General features: G+C 36.3%; 3 protein-coding genes across 3 annotated transcripts; 2 read left to right on the top strand and 1 right to left on the bottom strand.

Moving 5' to 3' along the window:
* Positions 1-830: 830 nt before the first annotated feature.
* On the top strand, positions 831-4,217 carry LOC121246011 (exopolygalacturonase-like). The gene is made up of 5 exons (XM_041143971.1): positions 831-1,302; positions 1,912-2,226; positions 2,360-2,649; positions 3,104-3,338; positions 3,616-4,217. The coding sequence occupies exons 1-5, from the start codon at positions 1,045-1,047 to the stop codon at positions 3,832-3,834; spliced, it is 1,317 nt and encodes a 438-aa protein (XP_040999905.1). The 5' UTR covers positions 831-1,044; the 3' UTR covers positions 3,835-4,217.
* Positions 4,218-9,971: 5,754 nt separating this feature from the next.
* Positions 9,972-11,633, top strand: LOC121246008 (multiple organellar RNA editing factor 3, mitochondrial). Its single transcript, XM_041143969.1, has 4 exons — positions 9,972-10,391; positions 10,475-10,572; positions 10,989-11,054; positions 11,164-11,633. The coding sequence occupies exons 1-4, from the start codon at positions 10,027-10,029 to the stop codon at positions 11,376-11,378; spliced, it is 744 nt and encodes a 247-aa protein (XP_040999903.1). The 5' UTR covers positions 9,972-10,026; the 3' UTR covers positions 11,379-11,633.
* A 1,415-nt stretch (positions 11,634-13,048) lies between these two features.
* LOC121246009 lies at positions 13,049-13,930 on the bottom strand. The gene has a single exon (XM_041143970.1). The coding sequence runs from the start codon at positions 13,802-13,804 to the stop codon at positions 13,277-13,279; it is 528 nt and encodes a 175-aa protein (XP_040999904.1). The 5' UTR covers positions 13,805-13,930; the 3' UTR covers positions 13,049-13,276.
* Between the last annotated feature and the right edge of the window lie 318 nt (positions 13,931-14,248).

Below are 14,248 nucleotides of genomic sequence, written 5' to 3'. Positions count from 1 at the left end.
AGCTCTCGTAGTATTAGTCTTGAGGAACTTCTTAGCATTCAAGATGGTACGCCCAGAAAATAGAAGCATCCCAATTTAGAGACGGCTAATTAAACAGAACGTACGTACGAGATTTTGAAAGTTTGATGGGTTTAATTAATTGACTGCGGACTCCTAAGATCACTCCATCGGTCAGCAAGAGAATTGCAAAATCACCGATTGTACGTAATAATTTCGATCCAAATATTATTAACTTAGCGTGAAGGCCATGATGCACACTTTCTAGAGTACTAATGTCAGGGACAAAATTCTATATGCACAACTGGCATTACATAAGATTTGTGTAAGTTTTTTGGATAGAGAAACGATTCAATCTCATCATTATAATTTTTTTAAATTTTCAAATAAAATATAATAAATAATTCAACTTTTTTAAATTTTAAAACAATAATAATATTAAAAAATAATATTTTCTTCAACTCATCTAAAACTATTTGATCTCATCTTATCTCATTTCACTATCTAAACTAGCTTCTGAGATGTGCGCTTGCCATATCATTATCATTATTCCACTCTCCATGACATGAAAAACCTACGTACGTCTTCCAAAATGGACTGTAATTAGCGGGGGGGCAACCAATTATAAACTTTTGCTGCAATTAATGAAGAAGGTGGTGCGATAGTGGTGGTAATAAATCTGTTGGCAATATGGAAGGTTCATGGAGATTGAACAAGTATTAGCCGACTCTGGAGGAACACATAAAAGAATTGCCAATTTTAGAGTAGTAAAATAACCAATAAAACAAAATCAACCTTCTACGTATAACAGACCGTCCATATATAGCACCAGGACTGGTAAGAATCTGTTTCGCCGGAAACGAGTTATAAGTTCAGTAAATAAAAGATCAGGCACGTACAGAAAGAGAGCTCCTTTCCGATTTAATCGTGAAGCCTCCACCGGAGGCTATTATATTGCAAAACAGACAAGCTAATAGAGGGTAGAGCTGAGAGATTGGTGCTGGGGTTAATTTTGAGGCGGGTGGGTACGTACGCAGGCAGGCAGCAATGGTAGTAAATATTAATATTAAAAATAATGCAGAAAGGGCTGTAGGCGTGCGTGCCATTGTTGTAATTGTGTTGTTTGCATTGGCGACTGCCTGCTGCGAGGCCAAGGGTGGTCGTCATGTGGGTCGTGTGACGCCGCGTGTTGATCCTTTCCGGGGTGCTCATTTGGGTCGGACTGACATTGCCGGTCGTAATGAGAAAGTCTTTAACGTATTGCAATTTGGTGCCAAACCTGACGGAAGGAAAGATTGCACCCAGGTGATGATCATGATGATCAATTATATATAATGTGCATGCAGGCAGGCGCTTTGATCTTTTGGTCTCGTGCCTATATGTATACACGCACACATGCATGCATACACAATCAATATTTATTAAAAAGCATTTAGACATTCATGATAGATTCTGATCTAATTAACCCATGTACTCACGCTACAAGAAAAATGACCATTTGTAATAGATTATTTGTGATGAGAATGATTATTTAAGATAAAAATAGACTCATTTTCACAGAAAATAACTGATTACAAATAAACAATTTTCTTGTAGTGTCATGAATCATGATCAAATATTGCAACCATAATTTATTTTTTTAATTAATATCATAAAAACCAAAAGTACTACTTATAAAAAATTAATAATTTGGATCATTATTATTTATATATAAAGATGATGAACAGATCAGTTCTAATTGGATACACTTCTAGTAATTAGCTAAAGAACATGCAGATTAATTTTGAATATTTGATTTTCAAACTTCCTCTGAATTATAAATTTGTTCTTCAGTATAATATATATTCAAAAAATGACAAAGGTTGTTCCCTAAATAATTAACTAAGTATGATCCGATGTCCCACGTACGTGCAGTCTTTCGTAAGAGCATGGCGTGCCGCATGCGACTTCAAGGGAAGGTCGAGGCTACTAATCCCCGGAGGGACATTCTTGCTTTCTGAGATAGTGTTTGCAGGGCCATGCAGCGGCCCAGATCCCAAAATTGTTCAAGTTATAGGCACAGTAAAGGCAACGACCGATGTATCTGAATATTCTTCCTCTGAATGGGTCTTGTTCGAATCCATAAATGGATTGGTTATTACAGGTAGAGGCACGTTTGATGGCCAAGGTGATGCTGTTTGGAAATACAATGACTGCCGCGGTAACAGCAATTGCGTCCAACTCCCATCTGTAAGCATGCATGCATGCCAGCTTAATTCTGCATTTTTACTAATTTTTTTTTTTTTTCCCTATACATCTTGCAGAACTTGGAATTTTTTGTATCATGTATATTTGATCACTTTTTGTGTTCGTTTTGGAGCAGAACATAAAGTTCAACAAGGTCACTGGCGGAGTTCTGCGAGGCATCACTTCCCTCAACAGCAAAGGGGTACATATTTTCATCACTAACTGTGATAATATTAGGGTGCGCAAGGTTAACGTAATTGCTCCTGAAGATAGCCCCAACACTGATGGCATCCACGTTAGCCATTCCAACAATGTGAAAATAGCTAGGACTGTCATCCGCACTGGTGATGATTGCATCTCTATGATCCAAGGAGCCACCAACGTTGCAATCAATAAAGTAGCCTGTGGACCTGGACATGGCATCAGGTAATCAATAGATCATGAAATCTGATCGAGTTGTTCATCAACATCAACATGAAAGCTGATTAATTACACTTACTGATGTCAAATCAACATGTATAAATAAAGATCATGACATCTAAAATTAAAAATAGTATTCATCATCAATTAATTTTCACGTATAATATAGTTATCGACTAAGCATGTCATCTAGAATGTGATCAATCTTCATTAATCCGTTCTAGCTTTCTGTTAAAAAGTTGAAATCTTACTTAATTTAACATGATTATAATTCCCCCAATATCCATTATTCTAATTAACATGCAAAACCATAATTTAATTAACGAGTTAATTCCGCTAGCTACTACGTACTATATATATATATATAGTTGCAAGTGTATTTGCATGGCTGGGTACTAGAAATTACAAACAGAAAAGAAAACCTGCTCAGTGAAGTTTTTGCCTTTATTGTTGGTGACAGCGTGGGTAGCCTTGGCAAGTACCCCCATGAGGAGGATGTGAGAGGTATCTATGTGAAAAACTGCACCTTCACCGGCACAGACAACGGAGTCAGAATCAAAACGTGGCCGGGATCGGATCTAAGTGCAGCATCTGGGATGCTTTTCCAGGACCTCATCATGAACAACGTTAAGAACCCCATCATCATAGACCAAGGCTACTGCGGCGGATCAAAATCACGTGGTTGCAATAAATCAGTCAGTTATCCACCACATTATTATATATATGTTTCATTTTCGAAAAGTCATGAGGTGATCAATTCCCAATTAAAAAAATAACTAATTTACAATTTGACGTACCAATTAAACCAGGAGTTTTATTTTTTGTAAAGTCTCTCGAGCTAAAGATTTCTCTTTAATTATTTTCCGTTTTGTTTCAACTTATTACAGCTTAGAGATAGGAGCTAATTATTATTTCAGCAGTAAACAACTGGTAACTGATCAATTTACATCATCTTGTGTACACATGATGCAGCCATCGCGTGTGAAGATCAGCACTGTTCATTACGTGAACATAAGGGGAACTTCGACGACACCTGAAGCGGTAAAGCTCATATGCAGCAGCCAGTTCCCTTGCCAAGATGTTCACTTCTACAACATCGATCTTAAGTACCAGAGGAGTGGGGCCACCGCCACGTGTTCCAATGCAAAAGCATGGTATGCTGGCAGACAAAACCCACCACCTTGCAAATAATATAAGTTGCCCTAGACTACTTCGAACTTGAGACTTTGAAACTATATATATATATAGTACTCCCCCTTTTACATTTTTAAGTAATATCGTACGTACGTTGGTATTAATCATCAGTAGTAGGAGGGGAAGTTGGATAGGCTTTTATGTGCTTCTAATTAGAAACATGTGTGCTCGGAGCACATGATTGTGTATAATGCATGCATGTTTAAATCGTGGATGCATGTTGACCACGATCGCATTGCTTTGCATTGAGATTGTAAAAAAAAAATACTTAATTAATCATTGTTGTAACATGGTTATAAATCATGTACTATTTTGTCAACTAGTTATATATATATATATATTGGACCTCTTCGATTTGGCACCGTTGTACATGACCAATATTTGTTTTTACTGAATTCTTGACATATTTAGCAATTCATGTTTCAACCTAGTTTTTTGTTGTGCTAAGTAATTGTTATTAACAAGAGATTAGAAATTCTCAAAACTTCTCACAATTAATTTTTTTCTCAACTATCACTTAGATGTAAAATATTTTTTAATTTCAAATGTTCAACTATGACCGTTTATCTAGGTCAAATTTTTTTCCGACCCAATCTAAAACCTGAATTGCAAAATCCGAAAACATCTCATCCAGATATCAAGTTTTAAACCCGAAATTTGGTATTTTTTTTCAACCACTTTTATTGGAGCATACCATGCAATCGTCAACATCACCTATGTTATTGAACAGAGGGAAGGCACCAATTAATGCTGAGAGCTAGTTTGTTATTTGTTTTGTCCATGCTGAGTTGTACATAAGGGCAACATTGTATTTTCATTTTATAAGTTGTTAGAATATTCTTTTATGTACTTATTTACACGGGTCGATGTACAGAACAATACATAATAACAGAAATAGATTTCTGCTTTCCCTCTCCAATTTCTGGGTTTCCTGCTCTGCATTTCATTTTCTTACATGGTATCAGAGCTCCCTTCGATCCCAAATCCACGCCATATCAAGCAACTCTGATAAAGAAGTTTCTAACCTCTCCCCTCCACCTTCGAATGCATGGTATGCTCCAATAAATTTGATGTAAATGATGCATTTTTACATGGAGATTTAAATGAGGACATTTACATGAAGAAACCTCCTGGTTACACCAAGGGAAAACCTACTCAAGTTTGTAAGTTACTTAAAAGTTTGTATGGCCTCAAACAAGTTTCGAGGCAATGGTATTCTAAGTTTTCCACCTATTTAATTGAATCTGGTTTCTCCCAATCTAAGGCTGATTATAATCTTTTCACCAAAGAGGTTAATGGTTCTTTCATAGCCCTACTTGTTTACGTTGATGACATACTTGTGGCTAGTAATGATATTGCTTGTGTGAATGCCTTGAAGGATTTTCTTGACAGCAAATTCAGAATAAAGGATCTCGGCTCATTGAGATATTTTCTTGGAATTGAAATCGCTAGATCCTCCAAGGGCATTCATTTGTGCCAAAGGAAATACCTTTTGGATATTCTAGCAGATTCTGGAAATTTGGGCAGCAAGCCAACTAAAGTTCCCATGGAGCAAAATCTCAAGTTCAGTCAATCCTCAGGCCAACCATTATCAGACCCGAGTGTGTATAGGAGGTTAATTGGTCGTCTTCTCTATCTCACAATCACTTGACCCGATATTTGTTATAGTGTGCAAACATTGAGTCAATTTATGGCTCATCCTACTGATTTCCACTTGTTAGTAGCTCAGAAAATTTTAAAGTATCTTAAGGCTACACCTAGACAGGGTTTACTTCTCTCTAGTTCATCCTCTCTTCAACTCAATGCATATTGTGACTCGGATTGGGCCTCCTGCCCTGACACTAGACGCTCGGTAACAGTTTACTGCATATTCCTTGGCTCATCTTTGATTTCTTGGAAATTAAAGAAGCAATCTATTGTGTCTCGCTCCTCAGCCAAGGCTGAGTATCGCTCGATGGCAGCAACATGCTCGGAACTCACATGGCTGCGCTACATTCTCTTTGCCCTTCAGGTCTCTCATCCTCAAGCTGTCTCCTTGCACTGTGACAACAAAGCTGCCATCCACATCGCTGCCAACCCTGTTTTCCACGAGTGGACGAAACATATAGAACTCGTGACAAGATTTAAGAGGGTAGCATCCAAACCTGTCATGTTTCAAGTAATCATCAATTGGCTGATATTTTAACTAAGGCTCTACCCTCCACTATCCTTCATCATCACTTATCCAAAATGGGAGTTCTTAATCTGCACTCTCCATCTTGCGGGGGGGTATTAGAGCATACCATGCAATCATCAACATCACCTCTATTATTGAACAGAGGGAAGGCACCAATTAATGCTGAGAGCTAGTTTGTTATTTGTTTTGTCCATGCTGAGTTGTACATAAGGGCAACATTGTATTTTCATTTTATAGGTTATTAGAATATTCTTTTATGTACTTATTTACACGGGTCGATGTACAGAACAATACATAATAACAGAAATAGATTTATGCTTTCCCTCTCCAATTTCTGGGTTTCCTGCTCTGCATTTCATTTTCTTACAACTTTAGAATACGAACGGAATTATTGTCCTAACTTGGGTAACCGGTTACTGTACTATACTGACCTCTTTGTCCTTTGATTAACGGGCAAACATGGATGGTAAACATGACCATTCAAGGCTCATCATAACGTCGTTAGCTTTACGGGGCACGTGTCGAGCTTCAATTGGTCAGCACAAGACAACATCTGTCTTTGAGGGTAGATGAAAAGTAATTCGAATTTCAAGAGAGGGTTTGTCCTCTTATTAATTGGCAGGATTAGACTTTAGAGGAAGACGGAAGGGAATAGCTTGGGAAGTTGGGATTTTAATAAGAAATATTATTGGGAGAAGCTACTATTTATAGTAGCCATTTTTGTACACATTATGTGGCAAAATCTACACCATACATTTCTTAAATTTAAAATTAGAGATGGATGAGAGAGAGTAGAAATGAGAGAGAGACCGAGATGAGAGAGAGAGAACAGAGATGAGAGAGAGATCGAGATGAGAGAGAGGACGACGAGGGAGAGACGATGAGAGAGAGGTCGAGATGAGAGAGAGAGAGTCGGTGAGAGAGAGAATTGAGATGACAGAGAGTCGATGAGAGAGAGAAAACTGAGATGAGAGAGAGAGACGCTGATGAGAGAGAGAGTTGATGAGAGAGAGAGAAGGGAGAGAGACAGACGCTGATGAGAGAGAGAGAAGCCGTCTGCGTTTGAAGGAAAAACAAAACAAGTGGATGAGAGGCATCCACGTACTATGTGCATTGTGTGCACCACTACAGTAGATGCTCTCTAGCACTACTCTTTTAATAAAGAAGAGAGAGTATTTTATAAAGTCACCTGGCTGGTAGGTCACCTGCCAATAAAAATCTCGGTTCTTGCGTCGAAAATAAGTGAGAAGATTGTCTGTCGCTTTGATTTTCTCTCCGTTCGAAGGTGATCAGATCAGGGACTTCATGTATATTGACTTGGAGACTATGACCAGCTTCAGGCTTCGTTTGGAATGTTAATTCATCTCAATTCATTATTACAATTTTTTCAAATTTCAATATAAAATATAATAAATAATTCAACTTTTTCAAATTTCAAAATGATAATAATATTAAAAAATAATATTCTAACAATATTTTATCATCTCAATTCAACTCAACTCAACATCCAAACGCAACCTCAAAGTTAACACGACTTCAAACATTAAAAAAAAAAACAAAACAACAAACAAACAAAAAAAACAAAAAAGGGTACCGAATTGTAAACCTGGTTTCCTGGCCAGGGTTTTATATCCGGGTTCCGGTTCGAGTATACCCAGATTTCCGAACCAGAATCAGGATGAACAGTCTTATGTTCAACTTTTTTATCTAATTATTACTTGATTATTACAACTTTTACAAATTTTCAAACAAAACACAAAAAACAATACAACTTTTCAACTTTTAAAACAAAAATCATATTAAAAATTATAATATTCACAAACTTTTAATTTTATAATATTTTTATTTAAATTTTTCTCTCTCATTTTTCAAAATAGTATAAAACATCTTAATTTAAACTATTTCATTACTATTCAAAAAATGTTTCATTACTAATCATATAATTCTTATCTCATCTCATTACCCAAATATACCCTAAAGAATTCATGAGGAGATGATCATGATCGGCAAACTTTATGTGTGTGTGGAAAGAGAGAAGAAATTAATATTAACGTTCGGAATATATTATTTGAGAGTGAAAAAATAGAAAATAATGTAAAAATAGAAATGCCTAAGCTACAATTAATATTTATACACATATATAGAGTTAGGGATATTTGAAAATTGTTTTCATCTCATCTCATTACATTTCATCTCATTTCTTTTTCAAATAATATTCAAATACAAACACTTTCAAACTAATCATTACAATTTTCTTAAATTTTTAAATAAAAAATTAAAAACAATTCAACTTTTTCAAATCCTAAAACAAAAGTTATATTAAAAAATTATATTCTAACAATATTTTAACTTTATAATATTTTTTATTTAACTTTTTCTCCCTCATTTCCCAAAACCTAATAATTACATAACTCAAACAATCTCACTATTATTCACAAATTATCTTATTACTATTCATAAAATTCTCATATCGTCTCATTCCTTAAACCATCTTAATGAGCTAGCTCAAATCTATTTTACCTAACTCTTGCATATTAGAGCATTCTCATTGAATTACCAATTGCAAAAGTCTAAGTTTGGCTAATATGTGACTTTTTGACTTTTGGCTAATTACTCAAAATTTGAACTTAATATTAGATTAGTTATCTCATTCAGTATAATAATAAAATATTATTATTATTTTATTTTTATCTAACTTTTAATACATCTTTTTTTATTTTTTTAATACCTTTTATTTTCGTTTTCATCATCTCCAACAACCTCTAACAATTATTTTGATTTTCATTTTCACAATCCAAACAATTTATACAATTTGTAAGTACGAATTGTGAGGAAATTGATATTAAATTATATGACCGCAAGTCATATTTGGCTTTGGCTTTATTGTATGTATAGCTCATGGACTGGATGGCTTTGCCTTGGGATATTCAATGTAGTCTAATTTATGATTACATTAGCTAAATTAAGAGCTCAACTAGTATTTGACTAATTCAATGAGAGTATTGGCATTGGCTTAACTAAATGTCATACCTAACCAAATTTTGGCTAAGTAACTCAAAAGTTACATTGGAGTAATCAAAACTTCAAAACTCCATTTTTGAGCTATAGTAAATTCATACATTTATCTAAATTTGATCAGCCACTATTCATCTATAAAATAATATTTTAATCTAAAAATATTCTCAATAGCTACTATTGGATAATTAGATTGAGAAAAAAATAGTTAGAAAATAATAGTTTTAAGTAAAAATTAAATTATTAATTAATATATAAAGTGCATTAGCAAAATATATATAAAAAAATTATTATTAAGATATATAATATTATATTATTATTTTGATTTTTGGATGGATAAATATACGATGTAAATTAACCTCTCCAATGATTTCGACTTTAGTCAAAACTTTTACTTGAGTCAAATTTTGAATTGACCATTGTCAATGCTTTGAGGTGCTCCAATGGAAATGAGTTTTAGCTTAAATTAGGCAGATTTTATATTTTTAGAGCAAATGCCTATTCTAATGTGAGTGATCTGAGAGCAGCCCAAAGGAAAGCTCCCGTTCATTTGTGGAGCTAATGTCCAACAACCATACCTACACTCTAAAAAGAGTTCTTGCATAAAAAGATTATTAGTTAAGTTAATTGGCCCTTTACTCCAATGTCTTCGTATAAACTTGTTTTATATAAAAAATAAATAAAAAATTCTTTACTTTAGCCCAAGAAATATGAAAAATAAAATTTAAATAGTAGATCTATTTTAAAGCAAAGTTAAAAATAAGCAAATATTTAAAAAATTAAAATGTAGGGAAAGTCGGGGAATAAACATGTAAAATAATTCTGGTTACTTAGCAAAAAATAAAATAAAATAAAATTGGTTATTTTTTATTTTTTAAGAAGAATAAAAAATAAAATAAATCAAAATGATGTAGTTTTTTTTTTTTTAAGTGACAAATAACCTCGTAAAGGTTCAAAACGCATCTAGACAGACATCAAGTTCAAGAGCTCCAGCAGCAATGGCGTACTTCACCGCCCGCCGCAGTTTAGCTTCACTTCTCACCCGAACTCTCTCTAATTCTTATTCTTCTTCACTCTTTTCTCGTTCTCGCTTCGCTCCAGCACTCCTGGTCAACTACCAGCCCCAACTCACCCCCGACTCGGTCAAAATCCCGACCCGTTCCAAGAGCTCTGGGTCTGGCTACTCGCCCCTTAACGACCCGTCTCCCAACTGGAGCAACCGCCCCCCAAAGGAGACGATCCTCCTCGATGGCTGCGACTACGAACACTGGCTCATCGTCATGGAGTTCCCCACAGACCCCAAACCCTCCGAGGAGGAAATGATTAACTCCTATGTCAAAACCCTAGCCAATGTTGTAGGAAGGTACTACTTGATTTGGTTTTCGAACGATTTTTTTTTTTTTATTTCTTTCTTTAAATTGTGGGTTTAATTTTTGTGAATCCTAGTGAGGAGGAGGCGAAAAATAAGATATACTCGGTTTGTACGACTACGTATACAGGATTTGGCGCTTTGATTTCCGAGGAGCTTTCTTATAAAGTTAAAGGTAAATTTTTTTCGGGGTTTTGTGACAAAGGGTTTAATTTTTCGAATCGTTTTGTCTCTAAATTTCTGGGTGTTCTACGGAATCGCTTGCTTTATTATGGCTGCTTTAGTGTTTAGGGTTTATGGGTTAGTGTTATTTTATCTATATTGCTAATCATGGATGTTTGCCTGAATCAATGTACTAAGGGCTTAAGGGCTGTTTATATTCTTCTTTATATTTGTTTCCTATATTTATTTTTTTGTTTCAGTTATGAATATTATTTTTGCACCATCTCCCATTCTCCCCAATTAATTGTAGTGGATGCTTTGGCATTTGGATATTGAAGGTTTCAGTGCTTGTCTAAAGCTTTCTGATCCAATTAGTGAGTGTTTAATTGAACTGACTGGTTTTGTTATCGGGTTCTTGTGGTTGCATAGGGTTACCTGGTGTACTTTGGGTGTTGCCGGATTCATATCTTGATGTGCCCAACAAAGATTATGGAGGTGAGAATCGTTAAAGAGTTTGACTTAGCAATTAGAAATGGGTTCTGTTGTAATTGCCATCCGTGATTTTCTTTTGCCTTCTACTTATATTTTCTGGAGTTGATTTTAGGGGATTTGTTTATCGATGGGAAGGTCATCCGTAGGCCGCAATATACTGATATGAGACCACAAGCAACTAGGAGCAGGCCTCGGCCACGCTATGATAGACGCCGAGAAACAATGCAGGTTCAGAGGAGAGAGGCAATGCAAAGACAGAACATCGCCCAAGATCAGGGAGTGCCTGCACAGCCACCAACATCAATGGATAGCCAGAATTCGGCTTAGGGTGGAAGGAGGGACTGCTAATGAACCAAGAAGAATTTAACAGGAAAATGGCTGAGAATCAGAATATCTAGAACTTAGAAAATGATTTAAGGTTTGCCGTAGGATTTCTTATTTAATGCTAAGCACTGGGTTCCTTTTTGTTCTATGAGAAGCGTATACTTCTTATCCAGCTTTTTTATGAGGACAAGAATGTGAATATATTTTCTTGCAACTTATACAATTGTGGTTCAATGGGATAATTAGATATTCTCATCATGCGTTCTGGCTTGTGAATCTCTTTTGGGGAGGGGTTATTGTTTGTGTGGGGGGAAAGGGTGATCATATTTATCAGAATAGTTCTCCGTTTTCTTATTTCATGAATCCTGGATTCAGAACGTAATTTTATTGTGAATTCAGGACTGTTTGAGAGCTTTTTTTTCTTCCCCTTTTTCCTGAAGAATAAGTATATTTGTAAGCTGGTTGGTATGAAGGGAATGTCCTGGAGAGTATGGTGTGGAGGGTGCGTTCTTTACATTGATGACATGGCATGAATCATGTAGCGGTATAGAGTGTGCCATCCATATTGCTTGCAAGTAGAAAGATGTTTTTCCTAAAGAAAAATTCACCACCCCAAGCGAAAAACACCTCCATACTCTATAAAAAACACCACCACACCTTATAAAAAGGTTATAGGTGTGGGTGTGAGAGTGAATAGTGACTGATGCATAATAAATCTCTTTTCCTAAATGTTATCAGAGCACACGACAGTATGATGAGCTTCTTTCCTTTCGCAGTGGTGTTTTGGAGTTTGACACAGATGGCTATGCACTTTAAGATGGTAATGTTACATCTCTGATGTCCACTTGTTCAGCCATTTCATGCTTGCATCTATTCCTTCTATCTCTTGTTTATAATTTAATAAACAAAAGTCTCTACAACGATATCTTTTCTCATTTCTTCTTTGTATATTGGATTTTGCAATTAAAATGGTCACCCCTGATCTCAGATCTATGCATCTTGAAAACCAAATACCACAATTGCACCGAAACTCATAGATGATGTACATGGAAGGATTGTCAACAGATACAAGAAACTCCTGGACAATTGAACTAACAGAGTGTTGAAGAAAAAGAAAAAATAAGTTTATCCATTGTCCGTTTTAAGTTTAGAATCTTTGATGCTTTCATCGTTCTTTTTCCCTCCAAATGCACCACAATATAAGCATATGGGAGTGTCATCTTCCATATGGCTATAATTTATCATCAACTGTCTTGTGCATCCCTGCAATTTGCTATAAAGGCCGTCACCCTTTTAGGCATAACTACTTTATCAAAACATTCCATTCCCCAAAAGCTACCTCGTTGAATGAATGTTGATAACATTCTAGGCAAAACTCTTCTATCACAAACTCGAACTAGAAGTTAACATATTCAAACAAAGTACTTAAGCAGACAACATATATAGGAGCAGCAGCTAGACCAATGAACACAGCATCGCCAACAACCAAGACTTGTGACCCAGTCACCATGCGAAGAGCATCACTCTCCATCTACCCATCTCTCAATTACCTCAAAACTCTCAAAATTTCTTACTTAATTGCCTTGTGTATTATGCAGTATCTATCCATCTCTCGATTGCCACAGAATAACATCACAATGTTCACACGTCAACTGCTTTTTCACGAATAAAAAAGCCATAAATACAATCAATTTCATGGAACAATACAAGGTGAATGATCAATTGAGGGAGATTTTTTTCTCAAATTTAGTTATACCAGTTGTTGTTATTGACCAAATTATAGGGACAATAAGATTATGTACAATATATACACAGATTGACTGAAAGTTCAGTACCCCTCCCCCCAATCAAATACAGGAATTACTCCCGATTCTTCTCACCTATTTATAAACGATACCGCATCAGCAGACCGATGTCAACCTCATCGGTACCTTCTCTCTCTCAGCGTCTCCAATCCCATTCCCCACGATCCGAACGATCTTCTTGAAAGCGAAGTGCACGCAATTCGATAGCACAATCCAGTAGATGACCTCGTAAACGAAGTTGAAAGCGGGATCGGAGGACGATCCATCCCAATTATGCCCTCCAAAACCGTCAAAATTCCATCCCCCGCCACCGCCTCCACCGAATGGACCATCGCCGCCGTCGCCGAAAAAACGGTTGTCCTCGCCGTCCTTGGAGTCGCCGCCGCTGGAGGACTTCCGCCTCGTGCGGCGCTTTTTCCGGAGGAGTGTCCGACGAGCGGTTCGAGAGTAATTGGATCTGACCGTCGGGGGAGCTATAGCGTCAACCGCGAAAATCACGGCGGAGATCGACAGGTGGTTGTTGTTGTAGGTAGCGACGCAGTGTCGACGAAGAAGGAATTTGGCGAACCCTAGACCTTGCGTGGTGGCCACATTTACCGTATCGACGATGAGAGAGATGTCCATGATTGTAAACTGTAAACTCCCTCAAAATTAATCCGGGAATCAAATGGGAAAGAGAAGAGAATAACTAAGGGTTCAGAAATTTCTTTTCCCGACAAAGTGAGGGAACAAGCCACGTCGGGAAGACAATTGCAAACGGCAACGTGTTATTCAGAAATCAGCCGGTTCAGCCTGAACGGTTCAGGAGTCCAATATTTTTTTATTTTATTTTGTAATTAAAATATCTAATAATTTTTTACCTGAGAACTCCATTCCATTTGGCGACAACATATATATGGAGTTTGTTACACGGAAATATCTAAAAGGGGGTATCCATATGCCGTCTTTTCTCTATTACAAGGAATAATGGATAGAAGGAATATAGACACCACAATGCATCTCTCAAAAAGGGAACATATTTTACATATGCCATTAACTAAACTCATGTGTTTGTTATCATGAATAGTT

Source organism: Juglans microcarpa x Juglans regia, chromosome 1S (genome assembly GCF_004785595.1).
Source record: "Juglans microcarpa x Juglans regia isolate MS1-56 chromosome 1S, Jm3101_v1.0, whole genome shotgun sequence".
Lineage (NCBI taxonomy): Eukaryota > Viridiplantae > Streptophyta > Magnoliopsida > Fagales > Juglandaceae > Juglans > Juglans microcarpa x Juglans regia.
Note: the sequence above shows the minus strand (reverse complement) of the source record. Positions and strands in the feature narration are given on the sequence as shown.

Excerpts from the sequence above, each read along its gene's own strand:
- LOC121246011 (XM_041143971.1), top strand. The coding sequence starts at position 1,045 with ATGGTAGTAAATATTAATATTAAAAATAATGCAGAAAGGGCTGTAGGC. Across the intron at positions 1,303-1,911 it reads GAAGGAAAGATTGCACCCAG|TCTTTCGTAAGAGCATGGCG; the intron begins GTGATGATCATG and ends ACGTACGTGCAG. Across the intron at positions 3,339-3,615 it reads CACGTGGTTGCAATAAATCA|CCATCGCGTGTGAAGATCAG; the intron begins GTCAGTTATCCA and ends CACATGATGCAG.
- LOC121246009 (XM_041143970.1), bottom strand. The coding sequence starts at position 13,804 with ATGGACATCTCTCTCATCGTCGATACGGTAAATGTGGCCACCACGCAA.
- LOC121246008 (XM_041143969.1), top strand. The coding sequence starts at position 10,027 with ATGGCGTACTTCACCGCCCGCCGCAGTTTAGCTTCACTTCTCACCCGA. Across the intron at positions 10,573-10,988 it reads GCTTTCTTATAAAGTTAAAG|GGTTACCTGGTGTACTTTGG; the intron begins GTAAATTTTTTT and ends GTGGTTGCATAG. Across the intron at positions 11,055-11,163 it reads GCCCAACAAAGATTATGGAG|GGGATTTGTTTATCGATGGG; the intron begins GTGAGAATCGTT and ends AGTTGATTTTAG.